We start from the raw sequence: 20666 nt of genomic DNA on the forward strand, positions 1-20666 counted from the left end.
AGCAACAAGGGCTTAGCACCAGCGAAATCACCTGGAGAAAAAAATAAAAATAAAAATAAAACAAGGATGTTGCAGATGACAGATTTAAACTTCCTAAAATGGCACAAAGATCAGGGGGAAGTGGAGTCGGTGCCTGTCGTGCTTTAAGCGGTAATTTCACCACTTTTACACATTAAGATCAGTTCAGCAGCCGTGGGTGGAACCACTCAGCCTACACACAGCCGGGGAAGAAAAAAACAGCTGTATAATGTGGCGTGCAGGAGCCGGTCTTAAAAAGTAACCCAGATGATGTCATCGGGGTCACGCCGGCTTGGGCTTAAAGGCTTCTTCAGCTCCGGCAGAAGTCGGACAGAGGTCACCTGACTCCTTGTGCTAAGGAGAATAATGAGGGAGTGATTCGTCTGCAAGAAGAGGGTTCATCAGCCTGAATAATTACAATCACCAGTGTGAGTCCTCTGTTAAGTGCAGCAGCAGCTTCTGTGTTGCAAAAACCGAGAGCGTCGTTGATTTTTAAAGACGAGGGCGCTGACCAGGAGGGGAACACAACACTTTAAATATCATATCATTAATGCAGGAGTCAGTATTGCAACATAGCCGTACTTAATTACTATCTATTCCAGTGGAGTGTGTCTTTAAGGGCCACTTTTCATACATAAATGAAGTTCAGTGCATCAGCATCAGCAGCCTCAGGCACCGTCCAGTCAAAAGCAGATCACTTGATTACCTCCGTCGGGGCAACATGATTGTCCGTCGGCTACAATAAGTCACACGGATGCAAGCTGAGCGAGCAGGATGTGCTAAAAAAAGAAAAAAACACATGACTAATTGGTGTGCGGTGCAGGAAGGTGCCAGGCCGACGTCGAGCATCCCTGTCCAGGTCTGAGTTCAGCTCTGAGGCTGCGTGCTGCTCTCGGCCAGCCAGGCAGGCAGGCGGGTTACCATTCAGGCTGCGCATCCGCCTGCAGCAGTAATGAGAAGTGCCTCGCTGTTAATGAGATAAACACAGACATTAGATTGGTGCAGCAGGAGCTCGAAGCAAAGCAGAGGGCGAGGGAAAAAAAAAACGGAGTAGGTTGGCGGGCGAGGAGAAAGAGAGGGTGGACATGGGGAGAAAGACGATGTGAAGACGAGACAGTAGATGAAATATTTAGAGAAAATGCCCCGGTTCATTTCTTAAAAGTGTGAAGCGGCGCCTCATCTTAACTGGATCAGAGGTGGCGAGTGTGTTTTTCCCAGCGAGATGAGAGAATAAGAGCCGCACAATGATAATGATGATGATGGTCATAATGGGAAAGTTGATAAGAGAAGCATAACCCACTGTGGTGTAACAGCTATTTTATTGGACCAAATGTTAAAATATTCATGCTCCATATGCCACACGACAACTGTACCCCCCTTTTTTCCATGTGCCCCCCTCGACACACACTCAGACTCAGAGTGTGGATTGTCAGCGCCTGCTGTGGTATTATACCCATATCTATCATTAAGCAGTCTTTTTCCAGGCACGGCCTCTAATGAATGCACAGGAGTAAGAGGGATTTTACCGAGCGATGGGAGCGTGTGTGTGTGTGTGCGAGTTGTGTTTTCATGTTGTGTGTGTTCTTTCATCAACTTATGCGAGCTGTGTTGCTCAAATGAGGTTTATTGTTTCATCATAAAAGTCTTCTATTATAGGGCATAAACCTTCCATCCAGAATTGACTGCCTTATTATCAACCTGAGGTTTTTAAAATCAAATTAGAATGAGTCACAGTCCAAACACTGTGGCTTTTTACAGGCTTGAAATTCACCATATTCCATCTGTGTCTCCTCTCATGTTGTCCAGGTTTGGCAAGAAGAAGGAAGACAAGAGCAAAGACGCGCTGAAAGCATCCAAAAGCAAACTGGAGGCCTTGAGTGAAGAGGAGCTGGACAGGATCCCTGACAGCAGAGACGGGTATGAATCACCGTGTCGGTTTCCAGTGTCAAAAACATGAGAGGTTTTACAACACAAGAAAACGCTGAGAGAGCCGCAAAGTTCACACCATCACAGAAAAGCGTTTGTCGGCGTAGCAAAGAGCTGATTGACACCTTACCTGACAAGTTGTGGATCATCCTGATGCAGCAACATGCACCCAGCCCGGTCCTGCTGCTCAGTTCTATGTCTCTCACATCACAGACTCAGGGTCAAGACTAAAGAGAGAGGCTATTTATCATTTCAAGAGTGTATTTCTTTTTTTTTAAACATATGTTTATTGACATTTTGATTAAGCTATACAGAGTGTACATTAACATATAACATGAACTTCAAATACCACACCCACCTAGGATCTCATCCATCAAGGTCCACGGAGAGAAAAAAAAACAAAACAGGAAAAATGAATAAGCAAATGAAAAATAAGAAAAAGTACTGTGAGGATACATAGAGCTATAAAATCAAACACACAGTGCAACGCCATTAAAAAAAGAAAAAGAAAAAGATGCACAGACGATTACAGAGTCAGTGTAGACCAATGAGATTCAAGGGTCAAGGGCACAAGTGCAGATCTGTGCTAAGTCTATGTTTAATACTATAAGTCAGCTTCTCTAAAGCCAGACACAATGATAATTCTTTCAGCCAATGACTAATAGGGGGACATGATATATTTTTCCAATACATGGCAATGAGACATTTAGAATGGACAAGGCAGAGATTAATCTATTTAATTTCATGTGATTTTAAGGAGCGATTTCCAGGATAGAGGCCTAAAATACTGAATTTAGGGGAAATATGAATGGGCTTCAAGAGTGTATTTCTACTGTACTCATGCGTACCTGCTTCCTCCCACAGTGATCCCAGATACTCCGACATCCACTCCACCCCCGACCCGGCCTCCATCCCCGACGTAGAGGACGACGACAGCGACCCGAACTACGCCCGCATCAACAACTTCCGCCAGCCGCCGTCGCCCCAGTCCTTCGTCAGTCGCACGCCTTCCCCTGCGGCACCGGCACCGGCACCGGCACCTCAGGCCTCCCCCGAGGACCTGGACGGGCTCTACGCCAAGGTCAACAAGCCCCGACCCCCGGCTGCCACGCAGAGCCAGCATCACACCCCGGCAGACAGGTGAGAGGGAGGGGAGGACCACACTGATGCATTCCTGCTTGTTCTCTCCTGATGTTCCCGCATAAAGCCCCTGCATCTGTTTTTTAAATGTTGGTATAACATTTGCATCTCTGCTGCGGCGTAGATACACAAAGTGCACACAAGGTCAGCAGCCACGGCTTGACCGGCATGAGCAAGAGAGTATTTCCACATATCTACATTCATGGTCTGCCAAGCCGGAAAATGCATAAAACATGAACGCACGCTTACACTGTCGTAACAGCCTCGCATATGCACACACGTACGCACGCACACCCACACACACAACACTGTCATGCATCATTCATGTGGCTCTTTTGTTACGTCTGTGCACATTTTGATTTCAGTGGAGCTAAAATCTCTAAAAGCCCGGTTGAAATCATTTCTTGTTGTCAGTATCAATCTGAACATGTTGATGCTTATCAAAAGTTTGTTTGGGGTCAGTCAGACTGGCACGCATTAAATATGGAGAAGTATTAAAGTCGTGCATGTTTTTGCTTCCATTTAAAATCTTGCAAAAAGGGCCCAGTGTGTGTTTCAGGACTGTGCTCTACAAAACACACACACACATTTGTGGAAAACTCACCCAGGTGCAGCTGAACACACCGCTGAAAGCACAAGGTTGCCTCTGCTCAGCCTTGTCTTCAACTTAATGTCGTTTGAATCTCAAGTCGCCTCACCTCTCAGATCAGCAGATGTACCTTGTTCAGATTCTATAAACACAAAATCAATGAGTTCCTGAGCTGCACATATAAATACAGTCAGCTCAGGCGGTTAAAGTGTTAATTCAGTTTTATTTGACATAAAACAATATTATGATAAAGCCTTTGTTTTGAATCTTTAGTGCAGGTCGTGTACAGTCCCTCTGACTCTCTCCCTGTGCTGCCACACATGCTCAGTGGTCCTGGCTGCCAGTCAAGAACATTATGTCTGCCCACTAAAACCTCCTCAGTTGCCTTGTCTGCATGTGTGACATGTTGAACCATGCAGGAGAGATAGAAACACCCTCCAAGCTGAGAGTCACAGTCAATCTTGAATTTTAAACTCTGAGCTCTGCAGGTTATTTTTCCTCTGTTCTGCTCAGATTGTAATAAATTGTTTGGTCATATTGATCGTGAATATATAAACATGGACTTTTTGATATTGTATGACTTAAATAGACCTACAGCCGCAGGCCTTTGGAGGCATTTAAAGGCAGTTCAATAAAGAATAGGCATGCATTTTATATTCAATATAATACTAGGGTGTCAGAGCCTTTCACTTTAAGTATAACGGGTTAATGCATGTTCAAGTTCAAGGCTTATCAATGTTGTCATTCCTTCCACATTATATATTATTACTGCTGAGATTTTTTGAAACCTTGTAGTTAAAGTTGCAGCCACTTTTGCCTGAGAGAGAGAAAAAGAGAGAAAATGTAAGAGAGGATTTTAATGCAAATTTATCATTTCCCGAATGAAATAATACAGGGCACATTAAAACTTCCCTCAACTTAAACTCTTGACAGAAATTACTATTGACTTGCAAATCAAAAACTAAGCCCCAGACACCCAATCTAATCCAGAGAAAGAGAGGATACAGAGAGGGAGAGGTTGGACATGGAAAGGAGACAGATGGGAATGGAAAGGAGTGACAGACGGAGGGAGAGAGAGAAAAGAGAAAGCAGGAAAAAGAGTGTAGGGAACGAGGGAAGAAAGACAGAGCCAAAACGGAGGGGGAGAGGGAGAGAAAGAGAAAGAGAAAGAGAGAAAATGTGTTAGATAGGCTGAGTAAATTCGAGAGGGAAGAAGTGACAGAGGAGAGGATGCAGACAAAAGAGGAGGAGGGATAATTAGCCACAGTCTAGCAGGCTGACAGATCTGTTAGACCACTTTAGCTCTCATCCACTAGTGGTGGGTACTTCATTACCAGCCTGTTTTCTCCCTCTCCTCACTTTCCCCCTCAGTCTCTCTCCGTCTCCGTGTCTCTTTCACAGTGTCACTTGTCCATTCTCCCTCCCTGCTCTGCTCTTAGTGTATATACGATTTAGCATTAGCATGATGAATGAGGGGCCTTCTCTGGTTTGTTAACTCCATGTGTAGGGCGGGTCCCCAGAGACAAAGAGAGACAGAAATAAATGTCTAATAATGTTGTTAGTGGGCGGCCATGATGGTTTTTATGTGACAAGCAGCAACAAAGCTATTCAAGCTGGAGTCAAACCAGGGTCAGGGTATTTCATGGATCCAACATTAAACCAGGTAACAGCCACTAATCTGTGTTAATCCACAGAGAAAAGTAGTCCCCAGTTAAAGGGATAGTTCAACATTTTGGCAAATTGGCCCATTGCCATAATCCTCCCTATAGTCTTAGGAGTAGGTATGTTACCTTTAATTGTTGGTGCAAGCTATTTTTAGAATGACAGCGTTGTTTTCGAGGTAAATGCAGAGACTGCTTACCGAAAAACTGCTCCAGATGGGAACGTGAATCAGCGGTTTTGCATGAATTTACCTCTAAAACAACTCTGTCTTCTAACGTTCTTTTATTATCGCACAGCGTGGTGAATGTGCAACTTGTCCACCAGAGTGTTTTGGAGTTGTTGGATTGTGTATTTGATGAGTTTGATGAGGGAAACCAAGAAATCCCATTAGCCTCCGTAGCGTAGCTCTGAGCAGCTCGTGGCTCTGCTCCGCCGTTCTAAAAATAGCTTGCACCGACAATTAAAGGTAACGAACCTGCTCCTAAAACTATAGGGATTATGGCAATGGGCCAATTTGCCAAAATGTTGAACTACAGTATCCCTTTAATGCAGGGTTTATTCCAGTCGAAGTGATGTCCAACAGGCAAAAACACGAGACAGAAATAATGCAGAGTATAATGTATAGAAGTTATAATAATGTAGAATTAGCCTTTAACCGCCATATGTGACCGTTTTTGGACGAGCCCAGGTGCGCCCCACGGTCACACCCGTTCACATCCCACATCCACCGCTCACACACACGCTCCCTTCGCTGCCAGCTCTCCGGCATTTCCATTCACCTTCCACCACCTGCGGCTTGGACGAGGGCACTCATTCACAAAGTCTGTAACATCTGTTAAAACACACACATGCAGCCATGAGCTTGGTTTGGAACAACCTCCTCCTCCTCCTCTTCATTTCTCCCCACACACCTCCGCCTGTTCCTTTCATTCACGGTCAGAAATAGACACACATACACACACACACACACACATGCCGGCACCCACATGTAATATTTCTGCAAGGAAGCCCGGCGTAACCTAGCAACAATGCTGCGTGTGTGGTCCAGTGAGTTTTTATACCACCGCACAAAAAATGACTGGTCTAAGCTTAGCCACCGTTGTGCGACTGCGAAGTTGAAGTGCAAACGAGCATACTTTTCACTTCTCCAGTTTCAGGGCACCTTATGCTCATAGCTGTGGCGTGTGAGTTTTTTTTTTATTGTTTCCAAGGGAACAAGGCGTCTGTTTTTTTTTTCTTTTTCTTTTACATGACACTGTTTTAATGATGCCGGTGAAGAAATGTGCTCATTATACACGTGGGAGATGCTGCGAGCTTCTGAAATCCCTAATGTTCATTTAGTTTTATCTAAATGTTTTCAAGGGGAACTGTGCATGCCTCTGCCTTCCTGCCTGTGTTTGCATAGTTTTGCCCCCCCCCCACCCTCCCTACCTACCCACTCCCCTCCTGTCAAGGCCTTCAACAGAAGACTGCTCTAGTGCTGTCTAACTAATTTACCGTCGGACATTTTCATTAGGCCTTCAATGGCAGGTGTGTGCCGTGATGGGCGTCACATTTGATTAGAGGCGCGCTGCAGTCTGACCTGTGGAGAAAAAAGGTTAGCTATGCTTGTCAAATTTTATTAGCCAGAAGGCACTCTTTGTACCTGGAGCAAGAAACAGAGAGATGAGATGAAAGAGCAGCGAGGGAAAGAGAGAGAGGCCAAAGAGGAGAGATGTAAGAGGTGTGTGTTTTTAGAAAAGGAACAAAAAAAAAGAAAAGAAAAAAGCAGCATTGTGCTAAGAAGACGAGGGGGGAGGAAGGTGAGCTTGTAAGCTACGACAGGTAAGTGACACTTGAGTGAACATGCTCCCAGATTTCCACTGTGGTTCAAGCTGAGGCACCAGTTTACCCCCCGTCGTGACAAAGTCCATTCCTCTAATGACTCCAGACGGCTGTGACTAATTACTGAAATATATTTTTTTAAAAGCAGCTCCAAGGTAATTTTGGATGTAGCTTGAGACTTGAACAGTGTTTGTTTTCAGACGTACTCTCACTTCCCTATGGACAGAAAAAGAAAAGTAACAAGGTGTATATGTGTGTGGAACAGGTGCAAAACAGTTGTTATATAAGGAGACTTCCTATTAATGCAGATGCAAATTCACTTTTCCGCTGTATCACAGACAGAAAGTACATGTTGTGTTTTCCGGCGGTGGATTTACTTGTCAGGTAGCATCGGCGTGAGGACGAGCTCAAAGAGGAAGAATGTCTTGTTCCCTTGAAAACAAAACATCCAGGACCTTTTTTTGTCTTCTGTGCCTTTTTTTAAGTTTCAGCGTCTTTTATGGGAGCATGCATCCCCTTTGTATGGACAATTAAAATGTTTTGTCTTTGCGTTGGTACAGCTTCCAGCTTTTGTTTTGCTCACGGTCAGTTACACAGATCGAAATGGCTCTTGCGGGAAACTAGTGTTAGATTGTGAGTTAATTAAGTTTCATTTTTATGGCTGTGTGCACAGGAAACAGATCCAAGATGAGTAATGTGTCTGCTGTGTGACATGCTGGGCTTCACCGTGTTCAGCGAGCAGCTGTCCAGTCATCAGTGTGTGAGTTTTGGTCAGTTTAACCAGAGAAAAAGTTTTATTTCCCTCTGGAGATGATAATTATTATAATTAAAGAGGAGTAGAATTATTTTTTCCATTCTTAGTCCAGCAATCATGTTGTAACTGTTAACATTTATCTTGGAGAAGCTTTCTAATGTCTTGTCAGATGTAGGTGTTATGTGTGGGAAGTGAAGGATCCATTGTTTTCAGTTAAAATCATTTTATTGTTTCCAACTGCAAAACTATGATATATCCCTTTTAAATGGGCTCAGTGTTGGCATCCACAGATTGTCTATGGCTTCAACTATAAAGTCCAGTTGTGATTCCACAGAACACCCACAGCTTTTTTCCTGTAGGTTCGAGTTAGACTCAAAGAGGCCGGAGCACAAAGCAGCACATTTCTGTCAGCGGCGAAAAAAAACCTCTTTGTTTTTCCCATTGCTTCCATTTTGGAGCTCCACTGAGTTCCTGTCCAATTCTATTCCCAATATTACACGGGGGAAACTAAACATTGACCATGCACTTTGATGTGAGCTTACCTCCAGCGTGCAGGCAGCAGAGAAAACCCTGCCTTCCCGAGCCGCTCTCCCCCCAGTGTGTTGTGTTTAAATCAGCTGGCCGCAGCAAGAAGAAGTCACCAAACTCGCCGGCGGCGGCACACACTTCCTAATTAGTCTGCCCTCACACTGGCTAACACCGCGGGATGGTTGCTCGTCTCACACACACTCGCTCTTTTCATATGACAGTCGGTTTTGTTCTCACTCCAGTTCTGCTGCCTTTTCTCTCACTCTTTTCCAAGTTTCCATCTCTCGTCTTTGTGTTGCTGTTTGGCTTTGCTCTCATTCTGTCTTCAGTCGCATCTTTCATTTCCTGCTCCGGTGTCTCATCTTCTCCCTCTCCTCCCTCAGTCTCCATCCTCCTCCGGTTTTTCCCTTCCCCTCAGTGCGGCGTCACATCAACCTGCATAGTCAGATACTCTGAAATATGGATGAAATGTGATACGTGAAGGAATAACTCATCCCATTCAAGTGGCATCAGCTTCTGTGGTTGAGCTAACGTGGCAAAATAAGGCTTGTTATTGATTTATTGATTAGTTGTTGTAGTTGAGGATTTACATGTCAATCTGGGAAGTCCATATGTCACATTTTGTGCAAAGAAAATCAAAACACAGAGCTCCATGGTTTCCATTGGACTCACAACCAGGTTTAATAAAGTTTATTTCATGGGCATCACACATCATCTAAGATATTCTGTTTCTCACACTCCGCTCATCCTCCGTCCTTCTCTCTTTTCTGTTTTGATGTCACAAGCAGCCTCACATCACGCCGCTCCACTGAGATAATTGTACATCACTATAGCTTAGGTGTGCTGTGTTTATGTGACTGGCTTCAGGCCTGGAGACAGGCAATCAGCTGCAGTTATTAGCTGCTGATGACAACAGGGGAGACTTCACATACATGCAAATGTTTGTGCACGTGCACGCTCGTCTCTGTCCCCCCTCTCCCTCTTCTGTCACTGTTTAGAGAGGCAAAGCAACCTGCTGAATTGTCAACCCATCAACAACCCTCAACCCCCCACCCACACACACCTCTTCTCTCTCTTTCCTAATGTTTTATCCAGAATCAGCCTCCGTCTTCAGCCATTAATATGATAATATTTGGCGTTGTCAGTGATGGAGGCCACGGCATAATGAGATAATTACAGTGTTGTTTCATTTGGAGAGCGACACGCACGCTCAATCAAAATGGCAGCTTTAATTACTGGCCCAGGGATTGGCTAATGGGTTCGGCAGGAGAGAGGTGGCGTGGAAAAAGGAAAAAAAATCTCAACTTGGCTTCTGTGCGTTCATTCTCCGAGGGTCTGTTTGTTTGTTCGGGAGTGGAGAGCTGGGCTTTTGGGCGGCAGAGGGTAAGTAAGTGATAAAAAAGGTGAATAAATAAATAATACAGGAGATTAAGTGTGAATATCCTTAACAGAAAGGTTGCCTGCAGGACGCAGCACTTTGGGGGGGAAACAAAGATTAGTATTGATTAGCTGCATGTTGAAACCAATGTGAAGGAGCAACAATTAGCTCAGCGCTGGGCCCCATGTCTCCTCAGATATCCGTCTTTATAAAACAGGAGCATCTGCGTTTCATGGCAGCACGGAAACTTTTGGAAAGTTCCTCGCTCATGGCAGCAAATCAGAATTAAATATTGTGCCCTGAGCGCCAGCAGCGAGGACACACACACATATTATATACACAAACGTCTGTGTAGAATGATAGCAACACTTTGCATATCAACACACTGGCACAGGAGTGTGTATGAGTCAGCCTTCTGTCCCAGCTGAGCCGGGTGGAAGGCGGCTGCATTAAATCAGGGTACGTATACACACAGTGTCAGTGTCTCCCACATTCCACATTACAAGGACTAAGTGCACACACACACACAGACACACACAGATACACACACCTTTGTGCATTCCCGAGGTTGTGTTCACTGTTCACCAACCCAAATGTACACACTCACAGTCTCAGCCAGGTTTTCTAATTAAAGGCACAGTCACAAGAGATGACTTAAAACACGGGAAGCCACATGCTCCACTAATGAACTTCTCTGTGTTTCTCGACCCGCTCGCTCTCTGTCAATATCTGCCTGGAGGTCAGACCATTAGGATGTAAGACACAGTGGCTGTTTGATGACAAAAGCCTTCCTCCTGCACTCGTTCTGGGTATTTGGGTTCCATAGATGCAGAGGAAGGATGGAAACGTTTGCTTTTTCTCCCTGTGCTACATTTTTTTTTTATGCAGCATGAATCTTCTGAGGACCAAAAAGCAAATGGATGGCGTATCAGTGTCAATATTAGATCCCTGTTTCCATTGCAGTCAGTAAACACAGATAAATGACAACACTGTGTCACACTTTGGTTGCACATGCTGAAGGATTGTGCTCATCCAGGTGCATAATTTTTTGGCCGCTTGGCCTTTTGCGTGCGTGTGTGTATGTGTTTGTGCATGCCACATTCTGCTTTATGTCGGCCCAGGTTTGTACTCTGAGGTGTGTGAAGCTTATCTCGCAGCAAGGTCCAGTGAGCATGATGATGTCTTTAAGTTTTGTCCCCATTCTGTCCTCAGTTCTTATCTCTCCTCTGGCAGTTGGTGGCACTTTTTTCTTTCCTTTCCTTCCCTTTTCTTTTCTTTTTTTTCCATTTTTGCTAATATATTCTTCATTTTCACCTTTTGGTCCCTTCGCAAAGGTCAAACTTAGCAGGATCATTTGTGTGTTGACTCTATAGTTCAGAGCAGCAGAGCAGCCCCCATCGCTCTATGTGACTTTAAAGTGAAAAGGCACATCCATCAAATGTTTTTATATCGTTTCTGTGCAGTTTTTTTCTCTCTCTCTCTCTTGGTTTCCTCTGTCAGCTGCAGAAAGTTCAGTGCAGGCACTGATGTCTTCTCAGAGGCACTACTTTGTGGATATTATCTGTCTGCTTGTCAGTCTTCCTGCACTGTCAGGGGTTGTCACTGCGAAGCCAAAGAACATGAGTGGATTTAACAAAGGATGAAGATGGATGTATCATGTTCCACTTGCCGGTTGCTCTCTTCCACTTTTTTCCACCCTCGGCTGCTGTGGCAAAAATCAAACCCACTCAAATGAACACCTTCAGATCATGAAACTCATTTTTGGAAATAGTGGAATAATCACTGATTTCCACCTTAAGGCCACGATGAGATGAGCCTGTTCCTCATCTACCTACATTATTGCCTTTCTCCAAGAGCCATCTATATTTGTTGTTGTTAACCCCTTCCTCTCCGTGTCTCTCTGCAGTGATCCGCGTTACCATGGCATGCGCAGGGAGTACCAGCAACCCCGAGCCGCTCCCGTCTACGAGGAGCTGGACGCCGCGCGACGCAGAGTCCTGGACAACGACCCACACCGGGTGAGTGTCACCCAAGAAGTGAATGGATTTTAAATGTTGAGTTCTACTGAAAGACAAGAGTCTAAAAGATTGGTTAACACTTTACTTGAAGCCTATCTCTACAACGCATTATAACCATACTTATAATGAGTTACAATGCAGCTATAGCACTGTATAACTATAGTTATAAACACTCATAAATGATCATAAGACTTTATAACAATTATCATAACACACTATAAAGCATTTTATCATGACTTATATGGTCAGGTATTATAATTCCTTATAATAAACTCGCTGACAATGCCCAAATCCATAATGCATTATAAATATAGTTATAATGTGTTATAATTGGCTTATAAACATGTATAACTATCATAATTTACCATAAGGCTTTATAACAATAAGCATAACACATTATAGAGCATTTAATAATGGCTTATTAGGTCAAGTATTATAATAGAGTTATAATGCTCTATAATGTGTTATGATTATTGTTATAAAGTCTTATGATCATTTATGAGTGTTTATAACTATAGCTATACAGTGCTATAACTGCATTATAACTCATTATAAATATGGTTATAAATGCGTTATAGAAATAGGCGTCAAATAAAGAGTTACCAAAGATTGAAATGTTAAATGAGAGGAGAAGGTGTTTTATGTACTTGTCTCCAGTCTTCCTGTTTGCCCAGCCTGTTTTCCCCTGCGCCTGTCTCTGTCTATTTTCAGCTCTCTTGTTAACATTTTGAGGTGCTGTGTGCCACCGAGGCGGCGCCCGCTCTCATCCTCATTTAGTTTATGGAGAGATCTATTAGACCGGTGACATTTCCATCCACCCTCTCTCTCCACTCTATACCGCAACCTTCTCTCCTTCTTTCTCTCTTATGCTATTGCTCCATTTTTCCTCTTCCTCTCTGATAGCCTCGTCTGGTCCTAACTCGCTCTACGCTCGTTGTTGTTGTGGCAAGAGCAACAATGGTCTGAAATGACTCACTGTAGCTGCCTCTCCTAACCAAGCTGCACTCCTAAATGTCCCTGAACCCGTATTGATCCAGCCTGAGGAATCATTTCATTTACCTCCGTACACTCCCGAACTCAGCATACTGGCCATGGAAATCAATAGCCATTTATCAGGCATTTTAAAATGGGATTTTTTTAATAGCGAGCCCAAGGATGCAGAAAATCACACTTTGATCTGGTTCTGAATCCCCGAATCTGGCCGCAGCGATTTGCAAAGAACATTTCCTCAGAGCTAGATTTATTTTTCATTAAACGACACAACTGAACAAAGAGAGAAGCAGTGGCATCTGGGAAATATGGGATGGGTTTACCGACGGCGTCGCCGATACCCAATCACCTGCCACAACCTGCCTCCTGCTGTGCTCGCTTCCTCGCTTATTGTAGTCTCTGTTTATTGAGCAATGAAGCCCACAGTCTTCATTAGGCGCTAACACACACACACACGCGCACACACACGCCACAGTCGCCTTCTTTGAGGCCTGAAGGGCTTCGTCACTCATTACACATCCCAGTGCAGCATGTGTTTGTGCCTCGGTTCGCCGTGACTCAGTCAGTACCCGAACTCTGATGCAATTAAAGCGCAGCAAGTGTGAGGCGCAACCTCTGATCTGATTGTTATTTCTCTCCCCAAAAAAAAAGACGGCGGCGTCCACGGTACAAAACCAGCGGTGGGTTCCTCTCCTGAGGAGCCTGATAATGAAACACCCTGCTCACAGTCGCACACACACTCGCGCACACGCACACAGTGAGAATAGAAACACATAAACAGTAAAACATCCGGGAAGGTACAAAAAAAGACAAAAGATGATAATGGAATGTCGAAACACAACAGGATGGCTGACAAATGACGGGGAAAGAATATTTTTAACAATATCATATATTACTGTATGTGTGTGTGTGTGTGTGTGGGTGGGTGTATGAGTTTGCTTGTAAAACCTATTATTCTTTGTATTCAGTGGTATTTGAATGCAACCTAGATGAGGCATCAGCATTTATATGAACTCAGAGCAGCTGGAAAATAAGACGACTCTGCGTAAAAGACAGTGTAACAGGTGAATCATATTCAAACTGTAATAACATATTGAAGAAAAGACTCACACACACACACACACACACGCCCTGTGGAGAGATGACCACCAAGAGAATAAGCAGAGATATGAATAGACTTTCTGACCACAGCCTGAGCTTTTATCCTCACACTTGTTTACGTCAGCTCGGGTTCACGCGTTACCCAGAATCCTCCACATCCTCAGATGAGAGGGCTACGTTGTCATCTTCGATAAACACACATAAAACCTCTTGAAGAACCAGTTCAGTACTTTAAGAAATAAACGTGGATTAAACCAGTCTCAGAAATACTTTACAGCAGATCTACATAAATGTTCCCTTTACAGTAAGTTTCCTTTGTTATGTGAATAAAGAAATAATAATTGAACGCTATTTCCGTGCAGACAGACTGAAGGTGACACCTTTTGATTCACCTGGACATTACTCCGCTCACATTTACCTATTTTCTCTCTGTCTCTGTGGCATGAGAGGAGCATAAAAGCCGAGCACTTGAGCGCGGCGCCACTCGCCTGCCTCAGCCTTATGTGATCAACCTTTTAGCCGCCACCACTATCACCACGTCGCGCTGCTCTTTTATGCTCAGCCATTTCTGCAGCCTTGAATGGTTAAAAAGGTTTTTTTTTTTTTTATTCCACGCTCTCCACACAAGGCCAGGAGCACCATTCTCCCTCTCTGAGTGGCTCTACGTGTTTGAAAGAGAAGAAGAGTGAGCGCCTGTGTCTCCATTTGCTCTGCTGAGCTGGAGGATGTTGGGTAACACACTAACCTGAGCTGACATAAACAAAAAGCAGGAATAAAGAGACGGAGATATCTATTTATGTCTTGTGTTATTCTCTCTACATGATCTACAGGTGGAGGGTGTCGCTGGCTTTAGTGTGTAGATGTGTGTGTCTTCAGAAAGGACTTCCTGTCCCTTCCTCATTTCTTTCTCCTGACCCCTCTCCCCTCATGTCTCTTGTCTATCTATCTGTCTCTAATTTGACCCGTCCTCCGTGTTCCCTGTCTGTGGATAGGTCACACTTGTAATTATGACAATCACACTGTCCCTCTCTCTCTGTCTGTTTTCTCTCTATGCTAATGATAGGCCCTCTGTACTGCCTTGATGGCCAATTAAGCTGTAGAAGTACAAGAGCTGTCTCTTTTTATAGACTTTGTTCTATAAGGTAAGTCGGGAATGACTTTGGAGATGAGACATCATTGTCATAGAGACTGATCCTGATAGTTTTTAATTCAGTAGCTCATATTTGAATTATTCTGTGTCACCTTTTAATGGGATACTCCAGTGACCGGACAGGATAGACTGCTTTTTAGTTTCTAAAAGTCCATAAATGCATATTTCCTACATTTAAGAGATTTAAGATAGATTTATTGTCATTGTATGGTTGATACAACGAAATTACATTGCACTCAATATACTGGGCTCAGTAGCAACAAATAAAAACAATTAATTACTCTAGTAAAATTAAAAAGTATACTCATCCATACATCGTCTCATCCATTCAGTCACATTCACGTCATCATACATCACACCATTTACTCAATACCTTGTATGCATTAAAAACGAGACAGTGAAAGTGCATATGCTGTGTATGGTACAAAGTGCAGTGCTTTTTGTGAGTTATTGCTGTTATGTTGGCAGATCGTGAGCTTAGAATTATAGGGTTCTATCTCCGTTTTGGGTAGTTCCAAGATATTGAGCATCAAAGTTCCAACTCGGCTTGTGTTTTGGTTGATAGAACCTTTTTATTTTATGAATAACTAATTTAAAAAATGTTGAAAATTTAAAAATAACACCACACAGGCATTAACAGACCACTAATGCATGATATTATGCAAAAAACTCATTTTGAAAAAAATGGAGTGAAATAACCAGTGATAGTGAGTACTTTCAGAATAAAAGTCTTTAAAGGTTCAGTGTGTAATAATTCTGAATGTACTACCCATGGATATATTTGTATCACTATAAAATAACATTTGTTTGTTTTCTGTAGCCTTCTAATTATTATTTTATATATACATATAGCAAGAGTCTTGCTTTAGAGAGAGCCAGAGAGTGCGTTTCACAAGTTTCGTGTTCATAATTAAACTAACAAAGAAGGCTGAAGGAAAGAAGAAGGAGGAGGAAACAGCAGACATATCATATCGTAAATGTTTTAGATCTTCACCTCATCGCTTCATGCTCCTGAAATACTCCCAGCCGCCCCAGTGGTGGTATAGAATCTGAACGCTACATATCACGGTTTTCCCCCTATATTACACACTGGATCTTTAAAGTACGCCAGAACCGACCTGGGGCCCAAACTGACATAAATGAAGTTATATTTTGCATACGGTCTTGTCGGATGGATCACAAGCTTAAACCCACATGGACCCCACTGGAAGAGCCTGAAGCTCTGATCATATCAGTGCAGTAGAAAAATGACATGTCACTCGTCTTTTCCGCTGCGCGTGTTTTAACTCATGGCCTCCTACTGCTGCCAGTGTCGGCGTTCTCTCTCAATTAGGTTTGTTCGGAGCGACTGCGTTCTGAACCAGATCTCACCAGCGGCGGTTGTGTCTGAACCGGGTCTGACAGTCCTCTGCTTCCTTTTAGATTGGGCCCGTCTGTTGGAAAATGAGTCCACACACTTTGATTTTCCACGAGTCTCTTTTGGATCAAGTGCAAAGGACCTCCACATCGGGGGTTATTTCCTCAGACTTGACAGAAGCCGTATCCAACCGATTTCACAGGCTGAGTGCTTCTGCTCATGGCCGATCTTCATGTATAAAACTTGTGGAGTTTCCCCCTTTGAAATTACCCTCAGTTCCAGATGTTTACATTATCTGCCAGATAGAGTGATGCTGATTATGTTTCCAGTCGTTGCCCTGTTTTTCTATTATGAAGTTCTCAACACATTGTCATTCATCTTTAAAGGTTCCTTGAGGTTTTCTGGGGGTTTTCTTGAAATTACGGTAAAAACAAAATGATTCCCCTCTTATATTCATGGTTTCATTCTCTCATGCATTCACTGTTGGCCTATTTGCCCCCTAGTGGTTGTGACTGGACATCCCACTGACAGGGATCACTGATTTACCTCCTCTGTGTGACGCAGCTGGAGGCTTCACATCCAACATCCACAGTGTGTCTTTGTTTCCTCTTGTCCTCACCGCATGTCATTGCATGTTTATTATAATGTAATGTTCTATTGCCTGTGCATTATTATGGCTGACCATGCATAACACGGTCAGCTGAGATGAAAGAAACGACCGTGAACCAGAACCTTGTTTACCCAGGGCGACAAAGACACACTGTATGGGAGGAAGGCACACACACACACACACACACACACACACACACATATATGAACTCATGCATCTTATCTTCAACTCATTACCCTGTGAGTCGTAAACAACACTGGCAGTACGTGACGCCTTAATGAACACAGAAGTCACAGAAAACCACACACAGCAGCTACACACTACACAGTCATTATGAGACACACACACACACACACACATAGAGAGAGAGACACACACTCTCAAGTCCAGATACGACTTGTCATCCGTTGCGCAGCTGTTTTTTGTACTTCTCTCTAATGTTGTGCGTGTGGACATCCATCACCTTGATGATATTTTAATGTCACATCCTCAGGCTGTCTCAATCGCTCCCCCCCCTCTCTCACTTTCCCTTCTCCCTCCCACACGTCGGCCATCACTTCATAAATAAACCCCCACATCATTAAGTAAACACGCACCAGCCTGTCACGGTGATAGATGTGCCTACACACACACGCACACACGCGCAGACACGCACACACCCTGGTGATCCGTGCGGGGTGCTTCATGCCCACAGGCAAAAGCCCCGATGGTTTCTGTGCCCCCAGCCCTAATGACTGCGCACGTATTCATCTGTGAACTCGCTGCCACTTCGGCGTTAGAGATGGAGTGAATGGAGAAAGTTATTATCTGGTAACGTGCTTCAGAATATGTCTGCAGGCCCTTCGGGGTTCGGTATTGATCGTTAGTTTTGGGGCCCCCAGTGACCGACCATCGCCTCCTCGTACCACACACACACTCCGTGTCTCCTCAACACGGTCCAGACTCATTGTGTCTCACTTCCCGGAGACAAACAGACACAGCACAGGTGTAATGGACGCGCTGGCAGCCTCGTCCCGCTGTGTTCCCACCGTGGGGGGCGATGCAACGGAAAGTGTAGTGCAGCCCAGCAGAGAGCAGCTTTCAAAGACAAGAGGCGGACCTCGGGGAGAGGCACCGACGAGAGAGAACGAGGGGAATGGGAAGCAGGGATGGGGAGTGGCAGCAAGACAGAGAGAGAGAGAGAGAAGAGAGCACATGTGTTTATGAGAGAGAGGACAAAAGAGAGAGAAAGTAGGTACATGACAAAGCAACAAAGCATCGCAGCATCGAAGCAAAAAAAAAAAAAAAAAAAAGACTTAAAGAGGCGCCTTAGGGGAAAGATGGGAAGGATGAGACACAGCACATCTAACGGGGGGGAGCTGGATTGGCACGAGGAGGAGACAGATGGGACGGAGGAACTGACAGACACACGGGGGCAGTGACATGAACAAGTGGAGGAATGGAGGAGGAGGAAGAAGAAGTGGTGGTGGATGTAGCACAGGTGAAAGACTGAGACATTAAAACTCTCTCTGGTCTCTTTGGGAGAAAACCAGCACCAATAGGAATGAATTGATGCCCAAACCTGATCAGCTACACAGACAACTTCTACACATTCATCCAATCAAAACTAACTATGCTTCATGTTGCTATGCTAGTTAGATAATCTGTTGCTCACCTGATGGTTTCACGCAGTAGAAGGTTTTCCCTCCTTGTTTCCATCTCATGTGTGCAGTCTCTCTCGACACCTTATTCCAAACAAACTGTCAGAAGATGTAGATTCATGAAGGAGGTGAAAGAGGGAGAGAGACTATAGTTATAGGAGGCCCAGGATGTTGGTCTGTGCCTATAGAGGAAGGTGAGACGGAGAGAGCAGCAGCTGGTTCGGGGGCGTTTCTCCGAAGGAGGCAGCGCTAATGTCGGTCTAATGTTTGTGTTAATCAGGTTAGCATATGCCCTGTGTGTGTTTGTGTGGATTTGAGGCTTTTCTGATGCACCTGCACCATTTTAATGAGGAACGAGTGAAGGATAACTGGCTAGCATGCACAATCATTCAATATCTCTCCCACTCTTAGCCACTCACACACACACACTCATGCACACACACACACACAGACACACACAATCCCCATGGGAAAAGCTGCATTTGAAGGACTTGGATCATCAAGCTGCTTGGATTAAGTCTCACTTTCTATTTTTCACAAACTCGCACACTTTTAGGAATTTAATGTGGCCTCCACCGACTTAACACACACTCAACACACTCACACACACACCTCATATACAAACACTTTAAACACACATCCGTGCACAAATAGTACATGCTAAACATGAACATGTGAAACAGCACCCACACCCATTTTATAACAGACATTTTAGGAGGTAACACACCACAAACACATAAAAGCGCACACACTCATGATCAACCATGGAAAGGCAACACACACACACACACACATTGATGCAGTCACCATCAAAGAGCTGTAAAGTACAGCTGAAGCCAAACTGAAGCCGCTTTCAGAGTTCATTTCTCTGCAGGGGGCTCCAGCCAATTCCATGCTGGCAGCTCTCACACACACACACATGCACAAAAAAAAAAAAAGTTTTTTTTTTCTCTTTTTTTTTTTGAGAAAATCCCATAATTCAGTAATTACAAGAAATGCAGTCTCCTGATCCTGGTTTCCTTGTGACCCCCTCTGAGATTGCTTTTCTCAACGCTCACGTCCAAAACACACATCTCAGGCTTCTGTCACACACACACACACACACACACACACGAGCGCTGATTAAAGGCTACCCATCGGTCCCTGACTCTCCAGAGCAGGACGAGTGCTATTCTGGCCCTGTATAATTGCACACGCCCCACCGCAAGTTAGTGTTTGGATCATACACCCCAGAATAATCCTGAACAAGCTATACTGTGACCAGCTACTGAAAAATAGGCTAAAGAGGAGGAAAATGACAGGGGAGAATAAGGCTGGAGGTACAGAGCTGCACAGAAGACCAGTCAGTGATAATGTCGGGTTTAGTAAGGTGATGGTTATGAAATGAAAGTCGTGCTGCAGCGACATTTCCTCCTTACAAGTCATTCAGTGTGGACATTCAGCCTAATTTTAGGATAGGGTGTTTTCCAGGGAGGTGGAGATAATGCAGCGTTCATACGTAAATGGTCTCATGTTCAAACAGTGGACGCTCTTGTTTGTGGAAATCACCTACAGTACAGTACCGATCTTCACAACAAGTCAAGCCATTAGATGTACAGTAATGCATGTGTGGAGCCTTTGACACTGTGTCATGTGTTTGGCCTGTCGATGTTTCTCCTGTCACAGTCTCGTCTGCATCTCAGGGGTGATGTGTGTCAGTCTCAGCCACCGCTCTCACCTATCACACCTGTCATTCATCTGTCAGTCCCCTGTAGGGTTGTAAAGTTATGCACCGTCATTTACAAGTGGAAGTTATGCTAATTTCCCACAGTGTGACTTTGCTATAATCAGCATAGCTCCCTCAGTGTAAATGTGGAGCTCATCCGCCCATCTAGCAGCTCTGATGTTTATTCTCTGAGGGTCACAGGGGGATGGAGCCAAAAGTTTATGAACAAATGTGTTAAAGGGATAGTTCAACATTTTGGAAAATTGGCCCATTGCC

At 44.2% G+C, this 20666-nt stretch overlaps 1 protein-coding gene across 1 annotated transcript in view; it reads left to right on the forward strand.

The window, feature by feature from the left end:
- pard3ba (par-3 family cell polarity regulator beta a) overlaps positions 1-20666 on the forward strand; it is a 140922-nt gene that overhangs the window by 99346 nt on the left and 20910 nt on the right. Inside the window, exons 20-22 of the mRNA XM_083992248.1 lie at positions 1825-1935; positions 2809-3084; positions 11726-11837. Of these exons, the coding sequence (XP_083848374.1) occupies positions 1825-1935; positions 2809-3084; positions 11726-11837 (499 nt within the window). The remainder of the gene's footprint in view (positions 1-1824; positions 1936-2808; positions 3085-11725; positions 11838-20666) is intronic.

Source organism: Trachurus trachurus (assembly GCF_905171665.1).
Source record: "Trachurus trachurus genome assembly, chromosome: 2".
Classification (NCBI taxonomy): Eukaryota; Metazoa; Chordata; class Actinopteri; order Carangiformes; family Carangidae; genus Trachurus; species Trachurus trachurus.